Source organism: Podarcis pityusensis, assembly GCF_964106645.2.
Source record: "Podarcis pityusensis genome assembly, chromosome: 3".
NCBI lineage: Eukaryota > Metazoa > Chordata > Lepidosauria > Squamata > Lacertidae > Podarcis > Podarcis pityusensis.
Window position 1 is genome coordinate 119,415,696 of NC_138026.1, and position 18,272 is coordinate 119,433,967.

The 18,272-nt window shown below is 46.6% G+C and overlaps 1 protein-coding gene across 1 annotated transcript; it reads left to right on the forward strand.

The window, feature by feature from the left end:
- Window positions 1–507: 507 nt before the first annotated feature.
- Window positions 508–10,671, forward strand: DNAJC27 (DnaJ heat shock protein family (Hsp40) member C27). Its single transcript, XM_081001176.1, has 7 exons — window positions 508–711; window positions 3,462–3,544; window positions 4,643–4,712; window positions 5,172–5,336; window positions 5,556–5,678; window positions 6,636–6,796; window positions 7,671–10,671. The coding sequence occupies exons 1-7, from the start codon at window positions 634–636 to the stop codon at window positions 7,801–7,803; spliced, it is 813 nt and encodes a 270-aa protein (XP_080857302.1). The 5' UTR covers window positions 508–633; the 3' UTR covers window positions 7,804–10,671.
- Window positions 10,672–18,272: the final 7,601 nt, after the last annotated feature.

Consider the following 18,272-nt stretch of genomic DNA (forward strand, 5'->3'; position numbering starts at 1 on the left):
CAGTGAGATGGGTGAGGTGCAAATAATAAAGAAGTTGTTGTTGTTGTTGTTGCTGTTGTTGTTGTTGTTATTATTATTATTATTATTATTATTGCTGTACTACATATATAGGTGCTTCTTCAACCAGGCATTTTAAATGTGATTGTGTGAAGGCTGGAGGGGGGGATTATCAGTCTGTTTCTGTTTTTATTATGTATTTTGTGTTCTCATTTTGTAATTTTACATGAACTGCCCAGTGATCTTCTGGTGAAGGACTGTATACATTAATAGGACTGTAATAAATCAACCAATAATAAGAAAAGGGACAAAACTTCCAAACATAGCCCTGCAGAGCAGCCCTAAGCGCGCCTGCCTTCTCTGAATCGACAGGACTGAGGGGAAGAGGCGGGAAGCCACTTTGGTTCATTCTCGCGAGATTTCCCAGCTCTCGCGTGGCGCGGCGGCTTCTCGGCCCGCTCTCGCAAAGCTCGCGAAATCTCGCGAGGCGTCGGCCGGGTCCTAAGCAGCCGCGTCTCCGCTGTCGTCAAGCGGGCCATGGGGAGCGGGGCGGCGACGGCAGCGGAGGAGGCGGGCGCCCGGGCCGGCGAGGGGCCCCCTTGAGCCCCGGCGAGTCCAGCCCGCGTCCTTCGCGAGATGGAGGCGAAGCGGAAAGAGCCGCGGAAGGCGCTGAGGATCAAAGTCATCTCCATGGGCAACGCGGAGGTGGGCAAGGTAAGAGCGAGGAGGAAGGCGCCTTATTGGCTCGCGGGACGGGGAGTGACAAGGCGCGCAACCAGTCAGTCGCCCCCCCGGCCGTTTTGACCGTTATGGCAGTTGGGCGTTAGCGTGGGATGGGGCGCTGATTCTTTGGCCAAGCGCAAAGGCTTCTGGGAGGACAGGAGCAATCCTTATCTGCTGAGTTACATTTGCATATATGTATATTGCAGGCTTCCCCAAACTCCGCCCCCAGGTGTTTTGGGACTACAACTCCCACAATCCCTAGCTAATCTTTGGCCAAGCGCAAAGGCTTCTGGGAGGACAGGAGCAATCCTTATCTGCTGAGTTATATTTGCATATATGTATATTGCAGGCTTCCCCAAACTCCGCCCCCAGGTGTTTTGGGACTACAACTCCCACAATCCCTAGCTAATCTTTGGCCAAGCGCAAAGGCTTCTGGGAGGACAGGAGCAATCCTTATCTGCTGAGTTATATTTGCATATATGTATATTGCAGGCTTCCCCAAACTCCGCCCCCAGGTGTTTTGGGACTACAACTCCCACAATCCCTAGCTAACAGTCCAAAAGATCTGGAGGGCTGAGTTTGGGGATGCCTGGTATAGTGTGCTTATGTATGTGTGTGTGTGTGTGTGTGTATACACACACACACACACACGCAAGTATAACTCAGATATACACATAAATATATATATATGGTAATGTTTATATTGTTACGGAAAAATCTAGGTGTGAGGCTACTCAATCACCCAGCTGGTGGGGCAGAGCCCGCGGGTCCCTGCGGAATAAAGGAAGGAGTCCAGCCACCAACCGGAGCAAATACAGTGGTACCTCGGGTTACATACGCTTCAGGTTACAGACTCCGCTAACCCAGAAATAGTACCTCGGGTTAAGAACTTCGCTTCAGGATGAGAACAGAAATTGTGCTCCAGCAGCGCGGCAGCAGCAGGGGGCCCCATTAGCTAAAGTGGTGCTTCAGGTTAAGAACAGACCTCCGGAACGAATTAAGTACTTAACCTGAGGTACCACTGTAGCTGTAGACCAAAGTTTATTGCACAAAATTCAAAGAGGAATTTTGAACCCCGTGGATGGGGTGACAAGGACTTTTAAAAGTTTCTATCTTATCCCAGCATACAGTTCATTACGCATCATCACTACATCATTGGTACATCAGAAAAGGGGAGGGTTATACATGATTAACATAGGAGGAATGTGTTGGGGCAACAGGTGGATACAGGAAGTGCATGGGGAAGTACATTCTAAGCACCTACTAAAGGTAAAAGGACCCCTGACCATTAGGTCCAGTCGTGGCTGACTCTGGGGTTGCGGCGCTCATCTCGCTTTATTGGCCGAGGGAGCCGGCGTACAGCTTCCGGGTCATGTGGCCAGCATGACTAAGCCACTTCTGGTGAACCAGAGCAGCGCACGGAAATGCCGTTTACCTTCCCACCAGAGTGGTACCTATTTATCTATTTGTTCTTTGAAGCACCTGCTACAAAGGGACAATAGAACTTTGGTTTGCATAGTCTGCCACCTGGGCAAGTCCGGAGGAGTGCCTTTGCCCAGCTATTGACACCTATGAGTACCTTCCTGTGAGTACGTGACCTCCCGCTTGAGGGATTATGGGGAAACCGAGTGGTTTCCAAATCCTTGGCCAATGAAGCAATGAACCTTGGCGGTGGAATGAAGGAAACTGGGAAAGGAGTTGATTTTATATGATTTTGAAAGCTAGGTAACTTCCTGAGCAGTCAAGTCGAAAGGATACATTTATGCATAATATTTGTAACATTTAACAACTTTAGAGATGTGCCCCCCCCCCGTAATTTCCGTAACAATATGCTGACTCCGAGGGACTCGACTAAGGCAGCATAACGTGGTTCTGATTACCGCCCACGCCCACAATAACCCTGCGAGGTTGGTTAGGTGAGAGCGACGTGTGGAGGACCCGTTTCCCGCTTTGTTTTTTGTGCCGGACTCTGTTTTATCCAACCAGGACACACACATATCGTTATCTTTTCTCATTTCATTTGAAAATAATTACAGGGCCACCCAATCCTCTTTGAGTTGGTTTTGGTTGAGTGCCGCTGGGGAAGGGGAATCCATTGGATTTCATACATAAACAGTAGAAGTATAATAGGTCACCCATTTTCCCTCTACAAACACTGATGTTTGAGGAGTTTGGGAAGTTTTGCTTCCATTGTTGTTGTTGATAATTTCAGGGGCAGACACCTGTTTCTTGTTTTTGTTTTGCCTATTAAGTTAATATAGAGTGATTGCAGCATGTTTAAACAGTTATAACTTGGGAACTTACCCTCTCAGTTTTTAGGAAGATGTAAATTGTAGGCGTTTTAAAATAGAAAACATATATTCTAAACCATATCTTGACTTACTAAAGCAAGATATGCACAGACCTTTTGCCTGCTCAGCCTCTTTGCTCTTCCCTTTGGAAGCTTATAATTAACCACAGTTTACTGGTTCAGATGAAATAGGAAACTATGGTTAATTAGAAGCTTCTTGGTTTAATCAAACTGAAGTGTGGTTGTTTCAACTGCCCTTTTGCTTTTTAAGTTGAAAACAAAATTTAAAATAGCTTATATTGAATCAGATTTGCCAGTCATGCACATATACATACAGATATGTGTTTTAAAAAGACGTGCTTTGCGCTTAACCCGGCGAAATACGAAATATAGTGGGTTGAACAGACAGCTCAGCCAATTGGGTAACAATCTCCATTCTTTTGCATTTTAGAGCTGCATTATAAAGCGATACTGTGAGAAGAGGTTTGTGCCCAAGTACCTTGCAACAATTGGCATCGATTATGGTGTCACCAAGTGAGTACCCTGCTTTCACAATAGAGAACACTTGACACAGCAGCTCCTGAAACTAAGAACCACGGCATTGTGTGTGTGAATCAGAAAGATGGGAAATTATGCTTTGATTTTTCACTCACTTCAATAATTCAACATTTTGTTGCTATGATATTAATGGAAATTGCCACTGGGAAACTACAGGTGTTTGTGGGCATCTCATTTTGTGCTATATTTTGCATACAAGTGGGGCACATCCCAGTGGAGCAGATTTTACATCTCTGATCAATCCCTTAAAGGTAAAGGGACCCCTGACCATTAGGTCCAGTCGTGGCCGACTCTGGGGTTGCGGCGCTCATCTCGCTTTATTGGCCGAGGGAGTCGGCATACAACTTCCAGGTCATGTGGCCAGCATGACTAAGCCGCTTCTGGCAAACCAGAGCAGCGCATGGAAACGCCGTTTACCTTCCCGCCGGAGCGGTACCTATTTATCTACTACACTTTGACATGCTTTCGAACTTCTAGGTTGGCAGGAGCAGGGACCGAGCAACAGGAGCTCACCCTGTCACGGGGATTCAAACCGCCGACCTTCTGATTGGCAAGTTATAGGCTCTGTGGTTTAACCCACAGCGCCACCTGCGTCCCTATCAATCCCTTATTAGCTAGTAAAATCCTCATTGAAAGCAGAGCACAGGCGGCAAGCATTTTGCACGGAGGTTCCATTCCTGCTCCCTGCACATGTTGGTGGAGTGCACATAATTGCACCCTGCCCCATTCTTTTCCGCCCCCATTCTGCCCTCTTCTTGGTCCTAAAGGACCCGTGCGTCGGTGACTGCATGTCAATTGGGCGTGCCTAAAATGGTCATCGCCTGTATGTAATCTGGATGCCTCCGGGTCGCCCTTCACTGGTCATTTGTCCAGTTACAATTTTTCTTTGCAGATTACCCCCAAAGCTTTTTACTGAGCCCTAAATGATCACGCCAAAATTCATCTGTGCTCAACAGTCGCGTTGCGATGCTTGCCTAATACCCGTGTTGTAGAAAAGTTGAACTTGGTCTGGGAAAGAAGGGTCACTGGAGTGTGTGCACTTGCATCTTATGGCTGTGTTCCTCTTTCTTTCAGAGTGCAGGTTCGGGATCGGGAAATCAAAGTGAATATTTTTGACATGGCTGGACACCCCTTCTTCTATGAGGTAAGCGAGGTGGCAGCTTCCTGGCCATTAGTTTAGGACATAAATCCATAGACTTCTGGTCCTGGCAAGCTAAATTGCTCCATGGTGAAAATTGTGGCCCACTTCATACCCTCACATGAGCTGGAGGGCTTTGACTAATTTGCATTTAACATTTATAGATTTTCTGGGCATTTTGGCTTACGATCATTGTAACTGTAGGATATCTATTTTAAATCTTAGTAACTATACGAGAGCTGAAAAGTAACGAATTTGTACATGGCCTGTCCCGATGCAGTTAATCTGCTAAAATTGCTGGTCAATCCAGGAGCAGCACTTTTCTGCCCGCACAGATGATGTCAGATCAGTTGAAAAGTGGCACACGTGTAAAGGGAAACTGATCCAGAGATTCCAAGCCATTCTCTTTCCTATAGCACCCTCTTGGTCCCCAATATCCAGTTGTTTGTTTCTGTGCTCTCTTAGGTACGCAATGAGTTTTACAAGGACACGCAGGGCGTAATCCTGGTGTATGATGTTGGGCTGAAGGAGTCATTTGATGCCCTCGACTCGTGGCTCGCTGAGATGAAGCAGGAACTTGGACCACATGGAAACATGGAGAATATTGTCTTTGTAGTTTGTGCCAACAAGGTAACCATTCCCAAGAAGAGGCTAAGGTGTGGAAAATCTTGCTTGTAACCATGGGCTCTTGCAGAGACTGCCCCCACTCACAAATCAGAGAACAGTATGTAGTTTGAAGACTTTACCAGTGTGAATTACTGGATTTTGAAAAGGTTAGGTAAAGTCATGGAGGCTAGGTCAGTAGCTGTGAGCCAGGATCATGCTTCCTCCCACCCACCTGTGTTTCAGGTTGATTGCACCAAGCACCGTTCTGTGGACGAAAGTGAGGGGCGGCTGTGGGCAGAGAGCAGAGGCTTCCTTTATTTTGAGACTTCTGCTCAGACTGGAGAAGGAATCAACGAGATGTTCCAGGTAAAACCAACTATGTCAAACCTAGAAGCCCTCATCCAGCCCTTTTCCTTGGCTCTCAATGGTCTGTGCTCTGTAAGGTTTCCAATAAATGCAACAAATGAAATAAATAACATTTTGTAAAAGAATTATATCAAGAGAGTTACCCTTGAAGGTGAAGTTGTATGCCCCAAACAATTTGTTTGGCTTATTCCTGCATTGCCGGGGGTTGGGCTAAATGACCCTCGGGGTCCCTTCCAGCTCCACGTTTCTCTGAGCCTGATCACAATGCACCTGCTGAGCACATCACCACTTTTTCATTTTTAGAGCTGCTTCTGCAATTTTCCTTCTCTGGGGATTCACACCCTACACACCCACTTTCCTTCTCTCAAATATATTTTCCCTGCCCCATGTTAAAATGCAGGGAATGACTTAATTGCTTGAATTCCATTTTGTTGTCATCTGTTTTTAATGACTTTCAAGTGAGCAGCTCTTCACTTTTAAATAAGTAGAACAATAGGAGCTAGTAGTACAAGAGACTGGCCCTGCTGACTGTGGGAGGCCTTGTGGGTTTGGGGTCAAGAGAGACAAGGAACAGTGGTCTGGCAGATTATAGGTGAAGACAACCCCTTTTGACTGTGGGGTGGCTAAGTGGCCATTGATGTGGGGGAACTGAAAACCCCAAAGAATGGTCTGAAGGTCACTGCAACTCCCAGAGAGCCATGCAGTGGCTGTTCTGACACCTTCAGATAAAAAAGGAACTGGCTGAGGAAGAAGCAGCAGTGGAGATGAGGTGGTGGCGGGTGGTAGGTTTAAGAGTCTTGATCTTCCCCACAAAATCTATAGATGTTCTCCCTTTCTCAAGTTTCTTGATATGAGGTAGCAGAAGGACCTGAGGTTTGGTCCCATTAATGAAATAGGGATTGTCGAGCTACGGGCACATATAAAACTTTGCTACCTGTTCCTTCTGTGTGCTTGTAGACTTTCTACTCTGCCATCGTTGATTTGTGCGACAATGGGGGAAAGCGGCCCATGGCCAGCATGAGCGTCAGTTTCACCAAGGAGCAAGCGGACACCATCCGAAGAATCCGCAGCAGCAAGGACAGCTGGGACATGCTGGGTGTCAAGCCAGGGGCCACCAGGTAATGGAGGCAATCCCTGCTGGTGTAATAATAATAAATTTTATTTATACCCCACCCTCCCCAGCCAAGACCGGGCTCAGGGCGGCTAACACCAGATATAAAAACAATTGATTAAAATACAACTTAAAAACAAGATTAAAATACAACATTAAGATGCAGCCTCATTTCAGTAGAAACTCAAATCAAAAACTTTTTGGGGATGAAAACGTCAAATCTTCATCCAGACTTGTCCTACGTGGGCCAGAAAAAAGCCAGGGAAGTCCCCAAATAGGAGTTCCATCACAGAAGGAGAAAGGAAAAAAGAAAGAGGGGGAGGGGATCAAGTTGATTTCAAGCCAAAGGCCAGGCGGAACAACTCTGTCTTACAGGCCCTGCGGAAAGAAATCAGATCCTGCAGGGCCCTGGTTTCAGGAGACAGAGCATTCCACCAGGCCGGAGCCAGTGTTGAAAAGGCCCTGGCTCTGGTTGAAGCTGATCTAACTTCCTTAGGGCCCAGGACCTCTAGGGTGTTGCTATTTATGGACCTTAAGGTCCTCCACGGGGCATACTGGGAGAGGTGGTCCCGTAGGTACGAGGGTCCTAGGCCGTGAAGGGCTTTAAAGGTCAAGACCAGCACCTTAAATCTGCCCCTGTACTCCACCGGGAGCCAGTGCAGCTGGAAAAGCACTGGGTGAATATGCTCCCATGGCAGGGACCCCGTGAGGAGCCTTGCTGCAGCATTCTGCACCCGCTGGAGTTTCTGTAGAAGCCAGCAAGGGAGAATTTGGAAGACAGAGAATGGGAAGGGGCCCTTGGGCGAAGCTATAACTTTGGGAGCTTATTACGCTTGTGCTTGTGGTAGCCGCTCTTAATGAATGCCTGTCTTGCCCTCCAGGGATGAGGTGAACAAGGCCTATCGGAAGCTGGCGGTGCTTCTCCACCCGGATAAGTGCATGGCTCCTGGCAGCGAGGACGCCTTCAAAGCTGTGGTCAATGCACGGACTGCCTTGCTTAAAAACATCAAGTGAGAAAGGGAGGAAGCAGCTTCTCCCAAGGACAACTGATCCCTTTTGAGAGGGCTGCCCTTCTCCAGTCCAAATGAGAGCGTTGCCTTTGAGCAAGGATGGTAGGAGCAAGATCCAGAGGGAACCACTACAGACAGTTTCCCCCTCATGCACCTCAACCATCCAGAACTATGTCCTGCACTGTTGCAACCAGCTCGTCCATCTGTGGTGGATTGCCAAATCCATCTGAATGCATCCGTAGCTGTACTTTCCTCTGCAGGGAAGCTGGCTTTTGATTGAGTTGACTCTAAAAAATATTTATTCTTTGTTTAAAGAGCTGCTCCTCTGTACTTTGTTATCCCAAACTTGGTGCTTTTAAGTCCAGCCTTTTCTCCTCCTCACCCTATGCCTGGCAATGTGTCCTGTTCCTTTCGAATGGTCCTCAATAAGTGAGCTATGGTTCCCTGCCCTCCCTTTCCCATGGTCATAGCTGTATAAGGTGGTCACCTCACATAGCATATAGCCATTCAGACCGGAGCACAAGGAGGAGTGGCTTAGGAGGTAGGCTGCCCCATCTATGCTATCTAGAACACCTCGAAAACATAACTGGAAGTGGAGGAGCAAAGAGGGTGGAGATAGGATCCTCCCCTTTTGCTCGTGGCCTCTTTTCATTTCCCTTCTTCCAGTCTCCTAAGGCAGTGGGTTTGTCTGGCAGGGAAGATTAACTGGAAAATGTGCTTGTGATGGACACGGGATAGCAGGATTCATTCTGAGGGTCTGTGGTTTCCATCTTTTGCATCCCTTTGCCTGACTGCTCATAAAGTGACATTTGCACCTACAGCTGTCACGAGGCCACTTTTCAGAAAATTATCCAGGGAGCACCAAAATGTTCCAGCTGGGAAAGACTCAGAGATTCTCTCTCTACAGCTCTGCTTCCTGGAGTGTCAACCATGGGAAAAGGAAGCTTTCACATGGATTACCTTTGGGTCAGAGTTGGAGATGAGCGAGAACTGCAGGACTGTACCGCTTGGCATTTCTTGCCTGCCTTCAGTGCAAACTGTTTAGCTTTTGATCAGATAATGGAGGGAGAGATTTGCACACACACCCTCAGCCAAAAATGATGCCCTCCCCTGCAATGTTTGTATAGATATATATTGATTCACATGTGCACTTTAAGCCTTGGGCAATGGTTTTCAGCTTGCAGACTTGTATGAACCCCACAGTAGTTTCTTCCCCTCCAATTGCCTGTGAAGCTCAGTCTTAACAACCGTTGTAAATGCCTTGTGATATAAATTCCCTGTGAACTTAAGGTTTTGCTGTATACCCTTGCAATTGCACTTTCCTGCCTTTGTTTTCTGCCCACGGTGTTGCGTGACTGAGATCTGACTTCATTCCCCCTGCCATTTTGTTCTCCTGTTGAGCTTTTGACCTTGTGAACTCCCATCTCCAGGGCAGGCTTTTCTACATGTGGAAGGTACTGCAAGCCCTCCTGGCTCCCTCAGCAGTTGGTGCGGTCCCCGACAAAGATGGCTGTGCAAACCAGAGCAGGCTTGGCACCACAGGAAGCTCCCTTGTACTGAGTCAGACTGTTGGCCCAGCCAGTTCAGTATTGGCCACACTCAGTAGCAGCTGCTCTCCAGGGTTTCAGACAAGGGGCATTCCCTTCACTACCTAGAAATGCCACGGATTGAACCTGCAATCCTTCTGCATGCCAAGCAAGTGTTCTACCAAGACCTATGTCCCTTACCCTTATCACTCTGCTGTAAGTGCAGGGCTGCCCCACAGGAAAAAGGGGTACCTTTGTATTTTAGGAGACTGTAGATCTATACTGGCTACTCTCTTATTTCTACTTCAGGTCTGGCTATTGGGGCAGCCCAGCAGGCATGAAACTAAACCAGGGTGGAGGTGGGGGAAATCCAACATAATCTTTCCTAATGTGAATTTTTCTTTTTTCTCCTTTCTACTAATGCAGATTTTTTTTTTTTTACGCCTTTGGTTTCATTCTTGCACCATCATTCCCCACCCCTTCTTTTTGGGTGCAGGGCCTTTACGTTTTCGGTTAAAAAGGCTATTGAAGCTGCAAGCAGCTGTCCCGTCACAAGGAAAGGCTTTGTTGGGAGGTCTTGCTCTGTAACAAAACTGTTCTGCTAAGATGACAAAATGCCATCCCATCAGAACCAGAGTGCAACATGAAGAGATCAGAGCACACAATATTGCCACTGTGATTTATCCGGGTCAGATCCTGCCCCCGAGAATGGGCAGCAGCTTCCTGTAATTTTGATGTGATCCTGGCATGCTAAGCGGGGCATATGGGAGGTACCCTGTTTGCTAATGAAGGCATTTTTGGGGTGCTTGTATAGTTCAACTTTGCATGATCTCTGTTGAATCCTCCCTTGCGCAGCCTCTTTGGATGAGCAGGGAAATGGAATAAGCCTGGGACATGGAGCAAATGTGTTCTCCCTCTTTGCATCTGCCCAAGAACCTTCCAGCGATCGTGACCTTGTGACCGATTTCTCTGTAAAATTCCCTCCCAGTGCAGGCTTTTCTTCTGAAAGTGGAAAAAGGTAAATGCAGGGTGACTTAAACTCCAAGCCATAAAGGCAGGGATCTCTTTCAAAGCATTTTCTGTTTTTCAGAAACAGTTCCTACTCTCCACCCACCCCATTCTCAGCCTGCCTTGTGTGATAAATGGATTTGAATGCACTGTATTTATTTGGTATTTACTTACACTCAACCTCTCTCACCATACATCTGAAGGTGTGGATCAGCTTACTGTGAGCTGACTGAAGATGTTGGAACGCCAGACACCTGCATGTTCTTGCATAGAAAACGTTTCTTCTTTTGAAGTTTATGTATTATTTTTTTACAAAATTAAATTGGATTTAAAACACACTTACTTGATGCTTTTGTTATCGAACGTGCGCATTACTGCCTTTTTGAGACCCTTGTATACTTTTCTAGAATGATGGAAGGGTTACAAAAGCAGCTTGATTGGGGTTTGGTGAAGTGCTTTTGAGCCAGTCCAGTTCGGTAAATTGCTCTGGTTGGATTTAGACATTAGACATTTGCAGATTCAACCTCTACCTCAGCCCTAATTCATGAGTGGCTGTGTTGCTGGGCACGACATCCCCGAGCTTTATTCGTGTGACTCTCCGTTACCTGCGAGTGCTGCCCCCATTTTACTTGTGCTAAATTTCAGTTAGTAAGGCTCGAGGATGTGGACAAGATGTTTGGTTCTTTCAGGGCAACCGCTTGCACACTGGACCCTTGCCCCTCTTGGCTGATAAAAACTAGCAGGAAGGAGACAGCTGGCTGGACCAGGGAGGTGATTAATGCCTCCTTGTGAGAGGGGGTGGTCCCTGAGTGCTTGAAAGAGGCAGTGGTAAGACCACTCTTAAGAAACCCACCTGGACTGAGAAAACGTAACTACCGGTCAGTTGACAAATCTCCCCTTCTTGGACAGGGTTCTTGAGTGAGTGGTCACGGACCAGATCCAGGCACTCTTGGAAGAAACTGATTTTCTAAAGGCAGGGTTTGGGCCCGGTTTGGCACAAAAACTGTCTTGCTCAACCTGTATGATGGCCTCAGCCAGGAGAGAGACGGGTCCATGTATAGCCATTTATAGCCTAACTTCTGTTTTCTAAGATTTGGTAATCTCTGGTAGATTACTGCAACGTGTTATACGTAGGGCTGCCTCTGAAGATGCTTCAGTTGGTGCAGAATTTGGTGGCCAGGTTGCTCACTGGGGCAATAATAATAATAATAATAAAATTATTATTTATACCTTGCCCATCTGGCTGGGTTTCCCCAGCCACTCTGGGCTGCTTCCAACAAAATATTAAAATAGTCCTTCAGATATTAAAAGCTTCCCTAAACAAGGCTGCCTTCAGATATCTCCTAAAAGTCTGGTAGTTGTTTCTTCCTTTGACATCTGGTGGGAGGGCGTTCCATAGGGTGAGCGCCTTTTCTGCAGTGGCTCCCTTGTTTGTGCAACGCTTTCCCCAGAGAGGCTTGCCTGGCTCCTTCCTTACACATCTTTATGCGCCAGGCAAAAAGATTCCTCTTCTACTTGGCCTTTGGCTGATTAACAGTCTGTGGCCTTTTAAACATGTTTGTGGGAGGGGGTTATTGGCTTGTTTCAGTTTTATTTTGTATTCATTGTTATTGCTTTGTATTTTTATGTTGTGAACTGCCCTGTGACCTTTGGATGAAGGACAGTATACAAATTCTTATTATTATTATTCAGGTCAAGCCTAAGCTCTGCCCGAACCGAAAAAGAGGGATAAACCCTGACAATAGATAAGCCCCAACGTGACTGGGGAACATGTTTCTGCATTGTTCTTGCACCCCTTTATTTCCCATTCTGTAGCTCGGTCTTTGAGCATTGGCTTTGCATGCACAAGGTTCAATCTCTGGTATCTCCTGGTAGGACTGGGAAAGACTTTTGCCAGAAACACACCAAACTGTTGCCACAAGTCAGTGTGGACAATACTGACCAAGATGGACCAGGATAAGGCAACTTCATGTGTAACACAGACACCTGGGAAACAGTACAGCCAGTGACATCACAGGACCCATGTCCCTCTTGCCCTGTTGGTCGCCTTCTCTTTGTGCTGGAACACTTAAGTTTTTCTTGTACAGTGGTACCTCGGGTTAAGTACTTAATTCGTTCCGGAGGTCTGTACTTAACCTGAAACAGTTCTTAACCTGAAGCACCACTTTAGCTAATGGGGCCTCCTGCTGCTGCTGCGCCATTGGAGCACAATTTCTGTTCTCAACCTGAAGCAAAGTTCTTAACCTGAAGCACTATTTCTGGGTTAGCGGAGTATGTAACCTGAAGCATATGTAACCTGAAGCGTATGTAACCTGAGGTACCACTGTAATGGGCATTTCTGTTAAACTCTGCTGGAGAAGACACCTGAGTTTTACTTCAATGACCACTGGGTGACACTATAGGCACATGCTTAAAGTAGAGCTCTTAAAAAATGTATTCTGAGTATATTAAAATGGTAAAGGGACCCCTGACCGTTAGGACCATTTGTGGCCGACTCGGGTTGCAACGCTCATCTCGCTTTACTGGCCGAGGGAGCTGGCGTGCAGCTTCCGGGTCATGTGGCCAGCATGACTAAGCCGCTTCTGGCGAACCAGAGCAGCGCACGGAAACGCCATTTACCTTCCCGGCGGAGCGGTACCTATTGATCTACATGCACTTTTTTTTGTTCAAAGGATGCTCCTGCCTCCCTTCGTAGACTAATCCACCAGACTTCGCTTTTTGCAAAATCCAAAGGGAGGTTTGCAGAGTTCCGTTGTAACATGCAGTTGGAATAGGCCCTGGAGCCAGCACATCTTCCGAAGCCAAATTATGCCCCCCGTCTCTACTCCAGGGATACTTTCAGGGGGCAAATAGGTGGCGGGGTTGGGCTGAGGTTAGAACTTAAAGAAAAGGCTATTGTGCAGGTGTCTGGATTGGGCTTGGAGAATATACAGCATAGGCCTGTTTCCTTGTCAGCATTCCCCTTGCTGACAGAGACCTTTTTTCTACACAGTGCTCTCCCCATTCAGTGACAATATTTCCACCCTCAAAGAATTCTGGGCTTTGTAGTTTATTCCTCACAGAGAAAGAGGAGTTACTATGTTATTGCCCACCCTTTGCCTTGAGGTCCCAGTGTGGGTTAAGTGTTACAAAAATTTAAAATACAACACTTTCGATTCCCAGCCGCCCTTTGTTGTTTAGTCGTTTAGTCGTGTCTGGCTTTTCGTGGCCGCATGGACCAGAGCACGCCAGGCACTCCTGTCTTCCACTGCCTCCCACAGTTTGGTCAAACTCATGCTGGTAGCTTGGAGAACACTGTCCAACCATCTCGTCCTCTGTCGTCCCCTTCTCCTTGTGCCCTCCATCTTTCCCAAAATCAGGGTCTTTTCCAGGGAGTCTTCTCTTCTCATGAGGAGGCCAAAGTCTTGGAGCCTCAGCTTCAGGATCTGTCCTTCCAGTGAGCACTCAGGGCTGGTTTCCTTCAGAATGGATAGGTTTGATCTTCTTGCAGTCCATGGGACTCTCAAGAGTCTCCTCCAGCACCAGAATTCAAAAGCATCAATTCTTCGGCGATCAGCCTTCTTTATGGTCTAGCTCTCACTTCCATACATCACTACTGGGAAAACCATAGCTTGAACTATACGGACCTTTGTCGGCAAGGTGATGTCTCTGCTTTTTAAGATGCTGTCTAGGTTTGTCCAGCTGCCCTTAACAAACTGCAAACTCATGCCATTTGTAGGCTTTTGGATTTGTTTATTTATCTGCCCCCTGTTTGAGAGGTCCAGCTGTTTAATCCCTTTGAACAATTTAAATCTGTGTTTCCTATAGAATGGTGAATTGGGTCCCACCAGAAACCAGACAAAAGTTACGTAAACGAGTTACATAACTCCTAATGTATGAATACCCAAAATATAGGCAAGGAGAAGTGTATTAATGAATGCAGAGGAAGGAACTGCAAATTCATAAATGATGAATACGAATTTCACAGCAGTTTACTGAAAATCATAGACTCCTAAATCGTAGAGTTGGGATGGACCCCAGGGAATGTCATCTAGTCCAATCGCCTACAATTCAGAAATCTTCGAACCCACAACTCTGAGATTAAGAGTCTTGTGCCCTACATGTTCTATTGACTGAGGTATCTTATTGATAACCAGCCATGCCTGGTCTGTAAGCACATGAGGGTAAAAATGTAAAGGACCCCTGGAGGGTTAAGTCCAGTCCAAGGTGACTATGGGGTGCTTTCAGACCGAGGGAGCCAGGGTTTGTCCACAGACAGCTTTCCGGGTCTTGTGGCCAGCATGCTTAAACTGCTTCTGGCACAACAAAACACTGTGAAGGAAGCCAAAGTGCATGGAAATGCCATTTACCTTCCCGCTGCAGCGGTACCTATTTATCTACTTGCACTGGTGTGCTTTCGAACTGCTAGGTTGGCAGGAGCTGGGACAGAGCAACGGGAGCTCACCCCGTCGCGGGAATTCGAACCGCCGATGATTGCAAAATATTTCAAAAGGACCTGCCCAAACTGAGTGAATTGGCGGTGAACTGGCTAATGCAATTCAATATAATCAAGGTGAAAAACATCTTAATTTCACATACAACTCACTGGATCTGAACCGGCGGTGACTTGATCAGAAACAAGAGCTGGGGTTCGAAGTAGATGAAAATGGAGACCCAGTGTGCAGTGTGGAAAAGGCAAATTCCATGGTAAGGACCACTCGGAAAGGAACTGAAAAGAAAATTACTGATATAATTTGGCCGTTATACCAATCAATTGTGCTTGGAATACTGTGTATGGTTTTGGTTGCCTCATCTCAAAAAAGGATATTGTAGACTTGGAAAAGGTTCAGAAAGGGGCAGCTGAAATTATCAAGGGAGCGGAATAATAATAATAATAATAATAATTATTATTATTATTATTTATACCCCGCCCTTCCTGGTTCAAAAACCGGGCTCAGGGCGGCTAACAACAAATTTAAAACACTTGATTGTAAAAGCAGCATGAACAACAATAAAATTCAAAATTCAGAAATCAATTTAGGGGAAATAAGCATTAGATGGTCACCAGGGCCAGCTGGCTGAATTGGTCCTACTTGGGCCAGCGAGGAGGCCAGGGGAGAATTAGCTGTGGGGTCTCAGAGCGGGTGATCTTCATAAAAGGGGAGGGGGAGAGAAGAGAAGGGAAATAAAAGATCAGGCTGAGTTCAAATTAAAGGCCAGGCATAATAGCTCTGTCTTACAGGCCCGGTGGAAGGAGGTTAAATCCTGCAGGGCCCTGGTCTCCTGGGACAGAGCATTCACCAGGTTGGAGCCATCACTGAGAAGGCCCTGGCCCTGGTGGAGGATAGTCTGACTTCCTTAGGGCCCAGGACCTCTAAACTATGGTTATTCATGGACCTTAAGGTCCTCTGCGGGGCAGACCAGGAGAGACAGTCCCGTAAATACAAGGGCCCTAAGCCACAAAGGGCTTTAAAGGTCAAGACCAGCACCTTGAACCTGACCCTTTACTCCACCGGGAGCCAGTGAAACTGGTAAAGCACTGGTAAAGATTCTCCTTTGAACAAATGTTGCAGTGTTTGGGACGCTCTAGATTTAGAGAAAAGGTGAGTAAGAAGTAACAGAAGTGTATAAACGGCAAAGCATGGAGAAAGCAGGGTTCAGAAAAAATTTCCCTCTTTGATAACACTAGGGCTGGATCTACGCAGATATTAAAAAACGTTATGAACAAGCCATGGAGAACCCTGCTATAAAATAGATATGCAATTTGCCACTGAGCTCTACAGCGCCATCTGGTGTCACTTTTGTATAACGTTATGATTGCAGCTGCGTAGCTGAGTCCCAAAACTAGTAGACATTCAACACAGCTGAATGTTGGAAGATTTAAGACAGATAAAAGAAAGGACTTCTTCATGTAATGTAGTTAAACCTTGGAACTCACTTTCACAGGAGGCAGTGAAACATAGCTGTCAACCGTCCCTTATTTAGTGGGAAAGTCCCTTATCCCAGCGCCGTGTCCCGCTGCTGTCCCTTATTGATGATGTCCCTTAAATTTCCCGGGTTTCAAAGGAAGCAGCTCCTCTCCCTCCCTCCCTGCCGGCCAGGGAGGAGGGAGGCTCCAACTGTGTTGCTTGGCTGTGTTGCTCACCCAAAAAGGAGTCTAAGAACGACTGGGGGGTGGAGCTTGCATGCCTTGTGCTGATCAAATCTGCCGCGTTGCCTGGGGACTCGCCTTTGCTCAGCGCTTCCCAGCGGAGAGGTGACGGTGGTTTTCCTTGCTGCATTCCCTTTGCCGGGTTGCTGCGCTGTGGGAACCACCGCTTGAGGCTTTGTTTGGCTGCTGGCTGGGCTTTCTGCCTTTGGCTCGGAGGGGCTCAGAAGTTGAACATACCTGTGCCCCTTGGAAAATCCCTTATTTTGGCTGCTGATCCCTTATTTTCGAGGCTGCTGGTCCCTTATTTTCAAATCTGTGACAGCTATGCAGTGATGGCAACCATCCATTAATGGAATTAAAGGCTAGCCAACATGGTGATGATCTGCTGCCACAAGCCTCTGGTGGGCACTAGGAGGATAGGATTTTATTTTATTTAAACACATCCCTTTCTTTCTTCTCCTTATAACTGGAACTGCCTTGCACATCCCGCCTCTATTACTTCTTTCAAACCCCTCCTCAAAGCCACCTTTTCCACAAAGTGCTTGGCCTAATAAATGCCGTCTTGTACCTGATCCTAAACCGTGGTGTGGAGAGACAGCCCCACTTTTATTCTGGATATGTGAGGAAAACCAGCTTTTATTTACCATGGCTTATTCACCTTCCAACCGCTGCCACCAAATGTCTGCGCTCTACTACTTTGCCAACACCTTTCGCTGTATCCCAATCGCTGCGGTGATTTAAATGTGGTATAAAACCAGCCAGACACACTTTATAAGGTAATAAAAATAGCAAATGCTCTTTGTTTATTATTAGCTGTAAAGGTAAAATAAGGTAAATATTATACTTAAATGTGTTACCTTCACCTTAAGGTTTCATGTTTACTTTTAAAGGGGGACTGTTATTTTAGTTGGCATTGAAAAATAAGCTGATTTTGTAAAGCGCTAACCCTGTTTAAGTTATATGTTCTAACCCTGTTTAATTTATTTGTTAATTACCCTTATTCCTCTTTCCCCAGTTAGCAAATTCTCAGCAACCCTTAACCAACAACAGTGCCCAGAATATTTGATGGAAACAATGTGCTTCAAATGTACTTTAAAGGCATAGTGTGTACACAACAGTGTGATGCAGCAGCAAAAAAATGTGAATTCTATTCTAGGCTGCATCAGCACAAGTGTAGTGTCCAGATCAAGGGAAGTACAGTGGTACCTCGGGTTACAGACGCTTCAGGTTACAGACGCTTCAGGTCACAGGCCCCGCTAACCCAGAAATAGTACCTCGGGTTAAGAACTTTGCTTCAGGATGAGAACAGAAATCGTGCTCCGGCAGTGCAGTGGCAGCGGGAGGCCCCATTAGCTAAAGTGGTACCTCAGGTTAAGAACAGTTTCAGGTTAAGAACAGACCTCCAGAACGAATTAAGTTCTTAACCCGAGGTACCACTGTAATAGTACCACTCTATTCTGCCTTGGTCAGACCACACCTGGAATACTGTGTCCAGTTCTGGGCACCACAGTTTAAGAAGGATATTGACAGGTTGGAACGTGTGCAGAGAAAAGCGACCAACATAATCAGGGGTCTGGAAACCAAGCCTTATGAGGAACGGTTGAAGGAGCTGGGTATGTTTAGCCTGGAAAAGAGGAGACTGAGAGGAGATAGGACAGCCATTTTCAAATTCCTCAAGGGCTGTCACATGGAAGATGGAGCAAGCTTGTTTTCCCCTGCTCTGCAGGATAGGAATGAAACCAAATTTTTGAGAAAGGAGATTCTGACCAAACTTCAGGAAGAACTTTCTGTCAGTAAGAGTTGTTCAGC

Excerpts from the sequence above, each read along its gene's own strand:
- DNAJC27 (XM_081001176.1), top strand. The coding sequence starts at position 634 with ATGGAGGCGAAGCGGAAAGAGCCGCGGAAGGCGCTGAGGATCAAAGTC. Across the intron at positions 712-3,461 it reads GCAACGCGGAGGTGGGCAAG|AGCTGCATTATAAAGCGATA; the intron begins GTAAGAGCGAGG and ends TTTGCATTTTAG. Across the intron at positions 6,797-7,670 it reads GTCAAGCCAGGGGCCACCAG|GGATGAGGTGAACAAGGCCT; the intron begins GTAATGGAGGCA and ends CTTGCCCTCCAG.